This window comes from Trichoderma atroviride, chromosome 4 (genome assembly GCF_020647795.1).
Source record: "Trichoderma atroviride chromosome 4, complete sequence".
Classification (NCBI taxonomy): Eukaryota; Fungi; Ascomycota; class Sordariomycetes; order Hypocreales; family Hypocreaceae; genus Trichoderma; species Trichoderma atroviride.
In genome coordinates this window covers 1,809,397-1,821,793 of record NC_089403.1, presented here as the reverse complement: position 1 = coordinate 1,821,793, position 12,397 = coordinate 1,809,397, and the positions used below count along the sequence as shown (strand labels likewise).

The 12,397-nt window shown below is 53.7% G+C and overlaps 2 protein-coding genes across 2 annotated transcripts; both read right to left on the bottom strand.

Moving 5' to 3' along the window:
• Positions 1–47: 47 nt before the first annotated feature.
• Positions 48–5,108, bottom strand: TrAtP1_007910 (uncharacterized protein; the record flags this gene model as incomplete). The annotated part of the gene is made up of 2 exons (XM_014092711.2): positions 48–3,071; positions 3,144–5,108. 2 exons carry the CDS (start codon positions 5,106–5,108, stop codon positions 48–50), a joined length of 4,989 nt encoding a protein of 1,662 aa, XP_013948186.2.
• Positions 5,109–8,858: 3,750 nt separating this feature from the next.
• Positions 8,859–11,000, bottom strand: TrAtP1_007909 (uncharacterized protein). Its single transcript, XM_014092710.2, has 2 exons — positions 10,404–11,000; positions 8,859–10,304 (listed from the first exon to the last, which is right to left on the bottom strand). The coding sequence occupies exons 1-2, from the start codon at positions 10,673–10,675 to the stop codon at positions 8,930–8,932; spliced, it is 1,647 nt and encodes a 548-aa protein (XP_013948185.1). The 5' UTR covers positions 10,676–11,000; the 3' UTR covers positions 8,859–8,929.
• Between the last annotated feature and the right edge of the window lie 1,397 nt (positions 11,001–12,397).

Here is a 12,397-nt window from a genome sequence, read left to right as displayed (position 1 = left end):
TTCGGAAATCTTCGATATCTCCACCCTCGGCTTCACTTGTCACTTCGCTAGGGGGGCAGTGGCGGCAGCTCCTCGCTTTTCACGCTTCTGTCAAGGGATCCTCGTCGCGAATGCTCAAGAAGCATCAGAGGCATAAACTCCTTGGTGCTGTCCCAAGAAGTTGGACGGGGAGGGGTACGGGGAGGCTTGTTGGCAACAGGGCTGGGGGGCCCGGATCCGATGCCCCTGAGAAGTGCTGCGAGGGGCACCGCGGTGTTGCTGTACGATCGGTTGCGGGCACTTGCTGCTAGATCTTGGTTGCTTCGCTGCCGGCGATGAATCGTGTCGAATCTTCGGTCTCGGTCTTCTATCGGCGATGCAGGGCGACTGTCAGGCAGGCCGGGTAGCCCACCAAAGTCACTCTCCACGGGGCTTCCCGGTTCGCTTGGGGGCAGAGGAAGCAAATCTCTGTACTGAGGGTCAATTGCGATTGCCCTGGGAGCAATCACGGGGTAATGGTCGTTAAACTCTTGGTTCGAGCCAGAGAGTTCTCGCGAGATGTTCTCCGGTTCCGAGGAGACATCGGCGGCATTTGAGCGGTTCAAGGCCATTGCTGCAGCTGCAGCAAGGCTCGCTGAGCCGACACCCGCGCCTAGAGTGTCGGCTTGCTCAAAAAAAGAGTCTCGCTTCTCATCAACGACCTTGGTTCGGCCGTTTTTGTCGCCAGGTTTGTTGAAGATGCCTGAGAAAAGGCCGGGTTTCTTGTTCCCAGAGACTTTGCGGGATTTACGCGATGAAACATGTTTCTCGCTATTATCATTATGTCGTAGAGATTTGCTCTCCCGGCTTCTCGGCTTCCTTTCTTCGTCGTGAGGCTCCGAGACAACGGAGCTCACGCCACGGTCATCTACACGATCATCCCCTGGATGCTCACTGCCGTTGGTTTCGGGGAGGTCAAAAGTAGAGCTACGCGGGCGCCTTAGTCGAGTGCTCCTTCTGCTGGAAGTCGACATCTCTGATCCAGCCAATAACGACCTTCGTGTGGACGCCCCAGGAGAACTATCCCAATCTTCCCAATCCTCAACGCTAAAGACGGTAGCTTCGTCACCAGGTACTGAAATCCTGGAGATCTCTGTAGCCTCGTCTCCAGGAATGGACAACTTGGAATTTTCGTCATCAGGATCTCGTCTCTTCTTCTTTTTTTTCTTCTTTGACTGGGTGGGGGGTTCAAAGTCGGAGGCATTCTCTTCTAGTTCGCGCAAAGCCTCAGGTTCAAGTTTCCTGATCGGTGGTCGTTCGGGTTCGAGTTCGGGTCCATGTACTGGTCCAGTCTTTGTCTCGGAGGTTGGCTCCAAATCGCGCGACTCCCTGGCTTCTAGGACTTCCCGCGGTGGCTTAATCTCTCCTGATTGTCTCTTTTGGAGAAACGCCTCAAGTGCCTTTCGCTGCTCGCTGTTGCTCTTTTGAGGAGGTGTGACTGGTCGCTCTTCCACGGTTGGTAGCTGGGCCGATTCCTGCAGCTGAGAAGGGGGCTTGATTTCGCCAGACTGCCTCATTTCAAGATATTTTTCCAGCGCATTCACCTTCTTCTGCTTCTGGGTCTTCTCATCATGCTCATCTTCCGTATCAGTCAATGAGAGATCCCCCTCGACCTCTATCTCCTCTCTTGCTCTCTGCTCATCTCTTTGGGTATCATTGGGAGGTGCGGGTGTCTCATTTGTTTCAGGGCGAGGGTTTCGGCGGCGAAAGGCCGGGTCGTCAATTACGATATTAGGATTAAACCCAGTCTTCTCTAGGCCAGCCGCTACAGTAGCAGCAAACTCCTCGTCATCGAAACTCCCAGGCATCTGCTCCGGCTCAGGATCAGGTATTTTAGAGCCCGGAGCAGACGATGCATCGCCATCGGTAGGAAGATCGCGACTGCTCGGCTCAGTGTTTCGATCAAGCTCGGAGATCGGTTCGGCAGTGCCGGCGGCGATCACGGCGGCGATCTTGCCCCATCTGCTAGACTTGCTGAGACGGGGCCTGGGTTTTTCCTCCGCCTCAGCCAGCTCGTTTGGGGATTCGGCACGGCTGCGAGCCTCAGGAGATTCGACCACGAAGCGATTGATTTCGTTTTGACCCCAAGAGACAGACTTGCCAGTCGGTGACGATTGAGTCGCCTCGCCTTTTGGCTCGGCCTCTTCATCTTCTGACGAGTCAGCCAGTGATTCTTCTTCATGTATATCTCGAGATGCAGGAACTTCCGTCGGCTGCTCTGGTCCTCGACGAGCCGCTGCCGTAGAATCGGGGCTAGGAACCGGAGTAGGACGAACAATGTTCAACAGGGGCCGTTCACGCTCGCATGAGGGATCCTTGGACCTGAATCTCGGAGCATCGACGCCCCTGGTAGCTCTAAATTTGTCGGTCTCGTAGGGGAAAATTTCGTTGTCGATTTTGACATCGGCATTAGGGGCGCCGTAAGGGTCATCATCCTCATGCTCTTTGCCTTCCATATTGGGTGGCGTGACAATGGTGATGTGCTCTTCAACAGGCGGTGTATCCCATTTGTCCACCACGGACCCATCTGGAGATTTGCTTTGAGACCGGATCTCATCAGAAGCAATCTTTCGAGCAATTACAGATTCGCGATAGTATTTGTCAGCTTCCTCCTGGACGACATCCTTATGGGGTCGGCTTCGGTCACGAGAGCCATCATCAGAGTAATCGCGGCGTCTGCGCTCTCGCGACCGCTCTTCTTCAACAGCAATGGCGGATGCGACTGCGACGGCAGCGACTGGAATCGTCGAACGTTTGGCTTCGTCTAGGATGGACCGAGCTTCTCTTTCCTCTTCTTCGTATCCGTGGTCATCTCGAGGGTCTCTATGCCGAGATCCCGAATCGTTTCCTCGCCTTCTCTCTTCTTCTGCCATTTGGATATCATATGTATCCTTTCGGCTAAGTCTGATATCTGGACGCGTTTGCTGTCGCCCTGAAGACGGAGGTTGAGAAGATTCGGTGAAATTGGGTACACGCTCAACGGTCACAACCTGGGGTGTTAGAGGCCGGCGGGGAGTGTTGAACTGGGGGGTGTTGAAAGCATCATCGGCAACCTGGTATTTGAAAGGGTCAATATCGGAGTTTGAAGCAGGCTGGGTTGGCCTCTCAATGTTTCCATCACCTGCCTTTGTCGTACGAGTAGACTGCTGCTGCTCCCGCTCTTGTTGTCTCTGTGCGTCTCGTATTTCCGCTTCACGCCTCTCCATGTGGACGTCGTGTGTCGTTTGATACTTTAGAGTCTCCTTACGCTCTTGTGGATGAAGCTCCATCCAGGATCTACTTTCCTTGGACACGCCAGGCGCATCTTTATTAAAGTAATCAGGCACTTGGCGAGTGGCCTCGGATCGAGGAGAATCTACATTATCGTTTCGACGGTTGTAATACACCTCTGGATTCTCTCTCCGACGCTCTAGCTCTTCAAACGGCGCCTGGTCTCGCTGGAAATAGTCTTCATCGGCGTCTGGGCGGGTACGTTTCACATCATCGCGATAAATGCGGTCTTCCGTCCAGGGACCCCTTCGATCTGCCATGCGAGCTGCTGCGGCGGCTGCGGCTGCTGCGACGCCGCCGCCGAGTGTGGGATCAAGGCTCTCTTCATTAGAGCGCTGGCGGCGATAGCTGTTTCGAGAATCTCGGCTGCCGGCTTCAAAGACCTTGTTTGAGACAGGCACCATGGGAATTGGCTGCTCGAGGGGCACAAATCCCGGGCGATGAGCGGAATCGGCCTGCGATTCGCCGGTAGGTGGACGGTCATTATCATAACGATGGAGACCATGTCGCCCTGAGCCCGTAGAGGATGGCGCTGGATGCTGTTCGTCTCCAAACCCACAGGGAGTGTGCACTAATCCACGTAATGAGTTGACCGGTCCAAAGAGCCTTGGATCCACAACGGAACTCTTCCTGCGGTGGGCTGTCGGACGGTGAGCTGTCGGATATGACTCGGCGGCAGAAGCAGCAACCGCCCCGGCAACCACTGCCGCGGCTCCAGCCAAGGCAACATTGGAACGCGACGACTCGTTGCCGCCGTAGGCCAGATGCAAAGCGCTCTCGTCACTGGATGAGCTCTCGGAGGAATCGCCATCGTCGTCAGATGCCGATTCCCAGTCTGTTTCATCAGAAGACGAGTCACGATGCTTCTTAGAGTTGCCAAGTCCTCGCTTTTTACCGTCTCTTCTGCTCTTTCGTAGTGCAGTGATGGCAGCGGCGGCAGATGCCAGTCCAGAAGGCCGGATTTTGCCAGCAGCACGCAAGTCCTCCTCGTTGGACTGCCGTGCCAGATCCGAGAGTTGGCGGCCAATGGCGAGAATCTCCTCGTCCGTCTTATCACGCTTCTTCTCATTGAGGCGCTTAGGGGAACGCCTGCCGGATATTGCGCCCGGATGTTGCTGCGGCTGCGCGCCGGATACAGTAGAGCCGGCAACAGAGCTGCTGTAGCGCGTAGACTTATCCTTGTCCTTCTTCACAAAGCCCGTTCCATAGGCCAAGTCTGAGTTGATGGATGAATGAGACGAGTTGCTTCCGCCACCAAAGAAAACGCCGCGGCGCTTCTTAGTGCCGCTTCCCCTGCGCCGCCGACGCCGACGCTCTGACGGCGCCTTCATAAAAGCGCTGAAGAAGCCTCCATACCGGCCGCTCGGATACTGTCGCGAGATCTCCAGGTATGAGGATGAGGAAGAGTTGGACGAGGATAAAGAGCCGGACGAGGCCCTGGATCGGGGCTGGAGAGCATCGTGCGGTGTTATTGCCTGCTGCGGCATTGGCAGCGACGTCGGCTGCGGAAACGACTCCTGGTATTTCTGCTGGTACTGCTGGTGTTGCTCGTATTGCTGCGGCGGGTATTGCTGCGGCGAATATGGCTGTTGCTGCGACGGTGGTGATGGCTGATATGGCGGCTGGTGCTGTTGTTGCGGTGGTGGTTGATACGGCTGCTGCTGCTGCTGTGGGCTGTCGGCGCTGTAGCTGCCCGGCATCTGCTGGGCCGTGATGTTCGTAGGGGAGTACATGCTGGCGGCAGGATCCTCGCGCGATTGTCGCTTCTCGCGCCTCCGCCTCCTGGAGCTTTCCAGGCTCCGGCGGCGGGGATGAGGCATCGTGAGACCAGCTGATTGGGCGTCTGGTCGCTCTGCCAGTAACGGGGATGCTGTTGTTCTTTACCGTTCCCTAGCTGTGAAGGAAAGCAAAAGGTCAATCAAACCACCGCCCGGCTTGTTTTTTTGTTTTGGTTCCAAAGGGAAGACGAGCTGATGGAACTAGGCTTGACGCCAAACCTCACCCCAGTCGACCCGACCCGCTCCGTGGACAACCGGTGGCTGGGGCGACAGCTTCAAGAAGAGGCAGAACAGCGACAAGATGCAACCAAAGCGCTAGGGAGGGCCTGGAGCAGTGGCCGGCCGGGTTGCTGTGGCTGGCGGTCGGGCCAATCAAGCGTCGCGGCGTTGGACCTTAGCGGTGGTTCAGCTGGCAAAGTCGGACCAGGGAGCGATCACAAGAGCTCGGCCAGACAGAAAAAAGGGGGCAGGTTTGGCGATGGTATCGAGATCTGGAAAAGAGGCTGTAGCTCGGCAGGACGCGAGCGAGCGGGCGAGCTGGGGTAGCCGCCTAAGCTTGGGCGTTTGGTGTTTAGGCGCCTTAAGCTCTAGGCGTTGCAGTCTTGCCGTTCTCGCACTTGCGTTCTCTGCAGTCCCCAAGAGAAAAAAAGAAGATGAAGGCAAATAGTAATCGACAGCTTCTTCTCTCTTCTGCTGCAGAAAACGGGACAAGCTTGCACATGCTTGTGCTTCCTGCTGTGGTACGTGCATAGCGCAGTGGGGTCGCTCATATTAAGCGTGTTAATGCTGCTGAGGCTCTGTATCAATTCGGCAAAGTCCCTTGATTTGCGTGGTGGAGTGCTGCTCGTATCAGGTAAGCTCTGTGCTGGCCCCCCGTAGCCCATAGCCCACAGCCTCGGGCGTTACAGGTGCAAATGTCTCACCGTGTCTGACCAAAGAAGAGCAAAGCCGCCAATAATGCTTCGCAAATCCGAGACCTGACCGCCACTACGTGTGTTTTTGGGTTGATTCTGCAGCCCCGCTTTTCTGCCAGTTGGCACTGCGGTGCTGTGTCTCGCCATATCGGGACCTCCTTGACGGCGGACAAAAAAAGCGATGCAGCGCTAAAACAGCTACCCGGATGAGGCATCACCAGAACCTCGGAACCTACCCTGCATTGTTGGCCCAGATTCAATATGATCTGCCAGTCAATAGAGACGGATGGGTAAGCTTTCTATAACTCGCAACAGACGTATGCATTGCCGGTAAACGTGCGCCATCATATTTAACCATTTGACGTAGCGCTCTCCGCTTTGTAGAGTGACTTACACGGGGGTATTTCTTGTCATATGCCTCGTTTTAGCCAGCTCTCTCTTCTTCCCCTCACATCCATTATGCCCATAGTGAGACAATGTCTCCCATAGACGAGCTATACAAAGCCCCTCACCTACATACAAAGCAAGGAAGAGCAAAGACAGAAAAGAAGTGCTCCCTGCAGTGCTCCCACACTGACTCGGGTGTTACTATTTGGCGAGGTCTAGCGAAATGTGGACCTAGGCGGGTGTATGTGAATTTGGGTGTAGTATGTGAATTTGGACATAGGCATAACAGCATACATGTAGTTAATAAGACTATAGCAATGAACATGTATGCATCGCCCTCCTACCTAGCCCTAAGGGATGCAATGATTTACTCCTTTACCAAGAGAACCTTGATCGGACGCTGCATCCATCTAGGCCAAGACTCGCCGCCGTGCTGAAGAACGGGAGAAGTTACATGTATCCAACACCCCAGCTGTAGTGCAACAAGGCAGCTGATACACATGTTAACAAACATTTACACAGCTGCTAAATATATACATTTAAAACCAGCAGCAGCAGCAGCAGCAGCAGGATTAAAGCGGTGGTATTAATAAAAGCAGCAGAAGCAGTAGAAGTTTATAACGCTATGCATTCTGCCGTCTTAAATCAGTGGTTTATTTCACTCAAGCTCTTGCCAATAACACAATCAGTTTATTGCTGTGAATAATACGTCACGTCAAATCGAGGTTATCAGATGCCCTCATTCATTTCGCTTTTGCTCTTTTAGACTTCTTCCTCACTCCTTTTGAGTAAGTCGTCCACATGATAAAACGACGGCTCTCAGCTCTTTCATCGCTAATAAAGTATTCAGGGTGGTTTTGGATTACAACGGAGTTTACGCCTTTCCCTCGACTACCCACCAAAGTCCGACTCGCGATCTAGGGGTTCGATGTTCGGACCGATGGAAGATGCGCCCGTTTTCTCACCATTGGGTCTTCACCCGACACTGGAATATCTCTAGTCGGCGTCTAAGATAAAAATTCCGGCTTCAGCGAGGACGCCGACATGTGGCTTGCCTGCCATCAGTTGCGTTGGGCCTGCGTCGAGGCCTATCGACGGCTGCAAGTCCGGCATGAATCTGACGCGTATGGCTTAGCCGACATCTTTTACGATCTGATTTCTGAGGAGTAATACTGAACACACTACAGAGTGCTCGGACAGTTGTTGTTACAACCTACTCAACCCTTCATGCCCGAGAGGTCACTAAGACGGAGCAAAATTTTGTAATCCTTGAACGAAGAGACGAGGGAAACGCCGCCAAGCGTCAGAAGGGTGATGATGGAGCTCCGAAGAGTCCGACGATGTAGAGTCCGATGACGACTGGATGACCCCAGCTGAGATGCCGCGCTGTGGCATGAGGAAGCGGCTGGATGACTCGAAGAGGGTTACAAAGCTTTCGCAAGGGAAGCGACCGCATTTCCTGACAAAGGACGACCAGATTCAGCTCGACGGGAATCTCGTCCAATACAAAACCCGCAAGAGGCTGGGTTCCATCCGATGGTTGATGAAGCACAAATGGCCCGCCGCGAGGACGGAATCTTCAACAACACGCTTGGGTTGTTGAAGAAACAGGACCGCCTTCTCTAGGCCACGGGCACACCCCTGATGAGCAGCTTTAAAGTTATAATGTCACCCTTTGGGTTGATCCAAAGGAAGTGCTCAATTGACCTGGAAGACACCGCTGATAATTATGGTCAGCTGTTTGAAGGGTTTGTGGTACGGGGACTACGACCTAAAAGGGACGAAAATAAGCTCCCTGGCGATGTGAAGACCCGTGGAATTTCTCTAAAGTGTTCATGGCAGAGGGCCAGTGTCCTGGGATGTGCAAGGGAAGTGGGATAAAGATATAGTGGTTGTGTCCTACGTTGGTAGACGCTGGACTACAAGGTCTTGTAATCTAGCGCCTTTGGATAGAACGTGGTGTCGAAGATCCTCGAGCTCCTGGCTCTAAAACGCACTCTACGCACGCAACTTATTCTGCCGGACCGCCAATCTATTGCCCATAATTATCAGCACAAAAGAACAAACATTCAGCAAGGGGTGCCGCCATCGTGTCAAAGTTCACGGGCAGCAAGCCGCAACTCCTTCCTTCATGCCCCCAAGCAAGGCTCTCTCTCTACATACACAGCTACGCAAAACGGTGTTGCGGGAGCATTAATTTCAGAGCGTACAGGAAGGGGATTCTCTACGCTTACGACTAGCGTAACAGCCGCATCTTGTGCTCGAACGTGGAAGCGGCAACTGACGGCGACACAGCAGCAGAGGCTGTTGGCATTTACAACAACGCTGGCCTTGATAACATCACCAGCCATAAATGCCACCTTACGCAACCTTGAACATAACCATGCTGAGATACGAAGGCGTCAACTCTTCCCTGATACACACTGCACTACTATTACAAAAGCTTTTTTGGAAAAAGATAAAAGCAAAAGCTCCGCCTATTAAATAAATCAAACTCTCAATAAAGAAGCCTTTTGTATATAAATCTCAAGCCCACCTGCTCCAGCTTCTCGCATCACCCACTCAGTATCCCGGCACCGCCCTCGCCTTCACATGCAGCCCCTTGACCGGCCTCGCCGTCACATTGCCCTTGATGTCCATCTTCTCCATGTCCATCTCCTCCTTATTCACCAGCTCAAACTCGAAGCGCCCAATCCACGCCGCCAGCAGACACGCAAACTCGCCCGTCGCAAACGTCAGGCCGATGCAGCTCCGCGGCCCGTGCAGAAACGTCATGAAGGAGTAGTTGCTGTCCGCGCCGCCGCTCGCCGCGCGCCTGTTGCTCTCCTCCGAGTCCTTGTTCTTGGAGATCCAGCGCTCCGGGTTGAACTCGAGGGCGTCGGCGCCCCAGAGCTTGGGGTCCACGTTGACGGCGGTTGGGGCCAGCACGATGCGGGTGCCCTCGCGCACGGGCACGCCTTGGATCGTGGTGTTGTACGAGGCCTCGCGGATGGTGACGGGCACGGGGCTGAAGAAGCGCAGCACCTCGCTGCACACGGCGTGGAGGTACGGCATGCGGTCAATGTCCTGGCTCGCGAGCTTGGCGCCGGCGTCGTCGGTCGAGGGCAGCCTCTCGCGGACCTCGGCGCGCAGCCGCGTCTGCATCTCGGGGTGGCAGCAGAGGAAGTAGATGGCCCAGGTCAGCGCCGTCGCCGTCGTCTCGTGGCCGGCGGCCAGAAACGTCATGAGCTGGTCGACCAGGTTTTCGTCCGAGAACTGGCCGCTCTCCAGCGCGACAGAGAGAATGTCCACGTCTGTACGCTCCTTGTTTGCAATCATCTTCTCCTTCTTCTCCCGAATGACGTCCCGACACATGGCTCTAATCTTCCTGGCAGCGTCGTTGACGTCTCGGTTGCGCTTCAACGGAAGCCGGTAGATCAGCCAAGACGGCACGAGAGTGGCCAGCATGATCAGAAACTTGGCCGGCGGCCTTGGCTTGAACAGATAGCCATACGTCTGCACAAGGTCGCTGTTCTCGTCCTGGATCGCGTTAAAGTCCTTGCCCAGGCCAGCAACGCCGATGATGTCGAGCGTCACCCTCGACGCCCACTCGCTGACCTCCATGTCCGTCTGTCCCTCTTGGCCGCATTCCTTCATCATGGCCTGGACAGACTCTCGCGCCTTGTCCCAAAAGAGAGGGTACAGCTCCTTGATGTGGCGGAACGCAAAGGCGGGCATCAGGTTGCGCCGCTGGTGCCTGTGCTCGTCTCCCTCTGCGAGAAGCAATCCATAGCCCAGGAGGCGGCCGAGCAACGACCTCACATTCTCGGGCTTCCTGAAGGCGTAGTTGTTTGTGACGAGCACCTCGCCCAGGGCTTTGGGGGAGGTGACAATCAGACGCTCCGTATTGAAGAACCAGTAGTACCGTATAAGTCCCTCGTTGGGAACAGTCGTCACCCTGCAACGCCCCCAAACAAGCCAAGCTCAGTTAGCCATCCATGCCAAGCATTCAGCAACAGGGGTACACTTTATACAAGATCAGAAGATCAGAACCTACCATTCTCTGATTGGCGCACCGGGCTTGGAGGCCATGATTTGCTTTCCATGTCCCAACAACCAATGCCCTCCCGGGGCCGTGGGCACGTTTCTTATTGGCGAGAAAAAGTTTGGATACACAAACAGCTCGTAGATGGCGTATAGAAACAGCTCCGCAAACCATATTCCTGCGGCAGCCTTGATGAACAGCCCTCGGGACCACGCTTCTTGCGTTGTGTAAGTCCATCCGGCGCCACCAACAAGGGCCACAGCCGTCAACAGCTTGAGCGCCATGGCCTCAACCTGCCGTCTGCTCTGACAAACTTGTAGTCAGTGTGCGAAGCGAGTCTCCGTCCCGCGTATCTATGTCCCCCCGTTCGCCTGCCAAGTGCCCTCTGGTAAGAGAGAACTAGTAGCCACAAAAAGAGGGCCAGCTGTGATGGTTGTAAAACAAAACAAAAAGTGCTAGAAAAAAGAAGAAAAAAGAAACCAGGCCCTCCCCTTTTCCTTTTCAAGAATCCCAGGTAGGGGGATGGGAATACGGAGAGTAAGCTAAACAAGGTTTCGGGGAATAGCAAGAGGCTTAATCCGCTTTTGAGTTTCTTGGTTTCGCGAGGAGTCTCACGGTTTAAAAGCAAAAGCAAAAAAAAAAAAAAAAAAAAAAAAAAAAAAAAAAAAAAAAAAAAAAAAAAAGGTGCAAGTCAAGTAATCCGGTCCTTTGTTCAATAGATGACCTTGAAAACCTCCAAAAAAAGTAAACAAAAAAAAAGGGCGTTGAAACGCGCCGCGAACCTTGCTCGGGCTTACGTGCCGGGCTATTTCTCGATAAAAGAGTCCCGTGCTCCCTTTTTAAACCCCAAATTTTAGTAGCACGGCGATGATCAAAAGGTAAGAAAGAAAAATGAAATTCAATGATTGAAAGTTGCAGCAGCGGTTGAGCTAGATAAAAACCCTCTCCACCTCGCTCGCCTTTTCTAGTATCGCCCTCCCATAACTCTTCTCGCTCCAAAACACCCCCTTTGTTTCTTTATAAATCCACGAATGCCGTGCCCGTAATTCGCCCAACCCGGGGCATCGGAATCCGCAAACTCCAGCTTAATTAGCTACTTGGCTACTACCTACCGAGCTACCAGCTTAGCGGAACTCGCTGGTCTATCCAGCTCTTTACTGACCGGGATTCCGGCACCACGTTCTAAGATTCCTTGTTCCCTGTTCCTTGTCAACTTTTCGTAGTCAAACTACCCGTAAATTGTTCTGTCCAGACCACCAGACTACATTGTATTCAGAGCAAGCCAAACCGGACAAGGTAAAATAAAACGAGTAGGCCGGCGTGTACAAAGTAAGACGGGGTTCAGCAAAAAAAGAAAAAAAGGGCCGTATTAGCATCGTATTCTATCCAAAGAAAAGATGAAGCTGACGTATGAGGCCCATGGGCGCGATGCTGCCACACATACGTAATACGACGGACACGGAATTTCCACTCCTAGAAAGCAACGTGTAGCTCTACGGGAGGTGCTCGGAGCCTTTGCTCAAAAGTATGATGCGCTGCAAATGCGAGGTGGCGTTGCCCTCCAATTCCGAAACAGCTTCGGTCGGTCTCAATCGTGATACCGACCGGCATTCAGCCAGAATGCGCTGCCCTCCGGCCCCGTCCCTCTCTCTGGCGAAAATCGCATAAATGCGGACACCCACGAGGCAACTGGCCCTGCCGGCAAAGCATCAGCTCCAGCTCAGCTCGAATAAAAATTCCCGACTCGTCCGCTGGTGCTACTGCGTACGACTAGTAGGAAGCAGGTTTGGCGAGGTGCTGCTAATAGCGCCATCAACATCGACTCTGCCCGAATAGGCAACAAGAAATCCATGCTAGTAGTATTACTTAAGCTCCAGTTTAGCGCATGTTGCTCTGTGCCAACCGCAATCGATATTATTGATACTGCTCTTTCTACCTGACTATAACTCTCGTAATCATTAATTACTGGGCTGCGAGAGACATCAAGTGGCTGATTGATGTACACC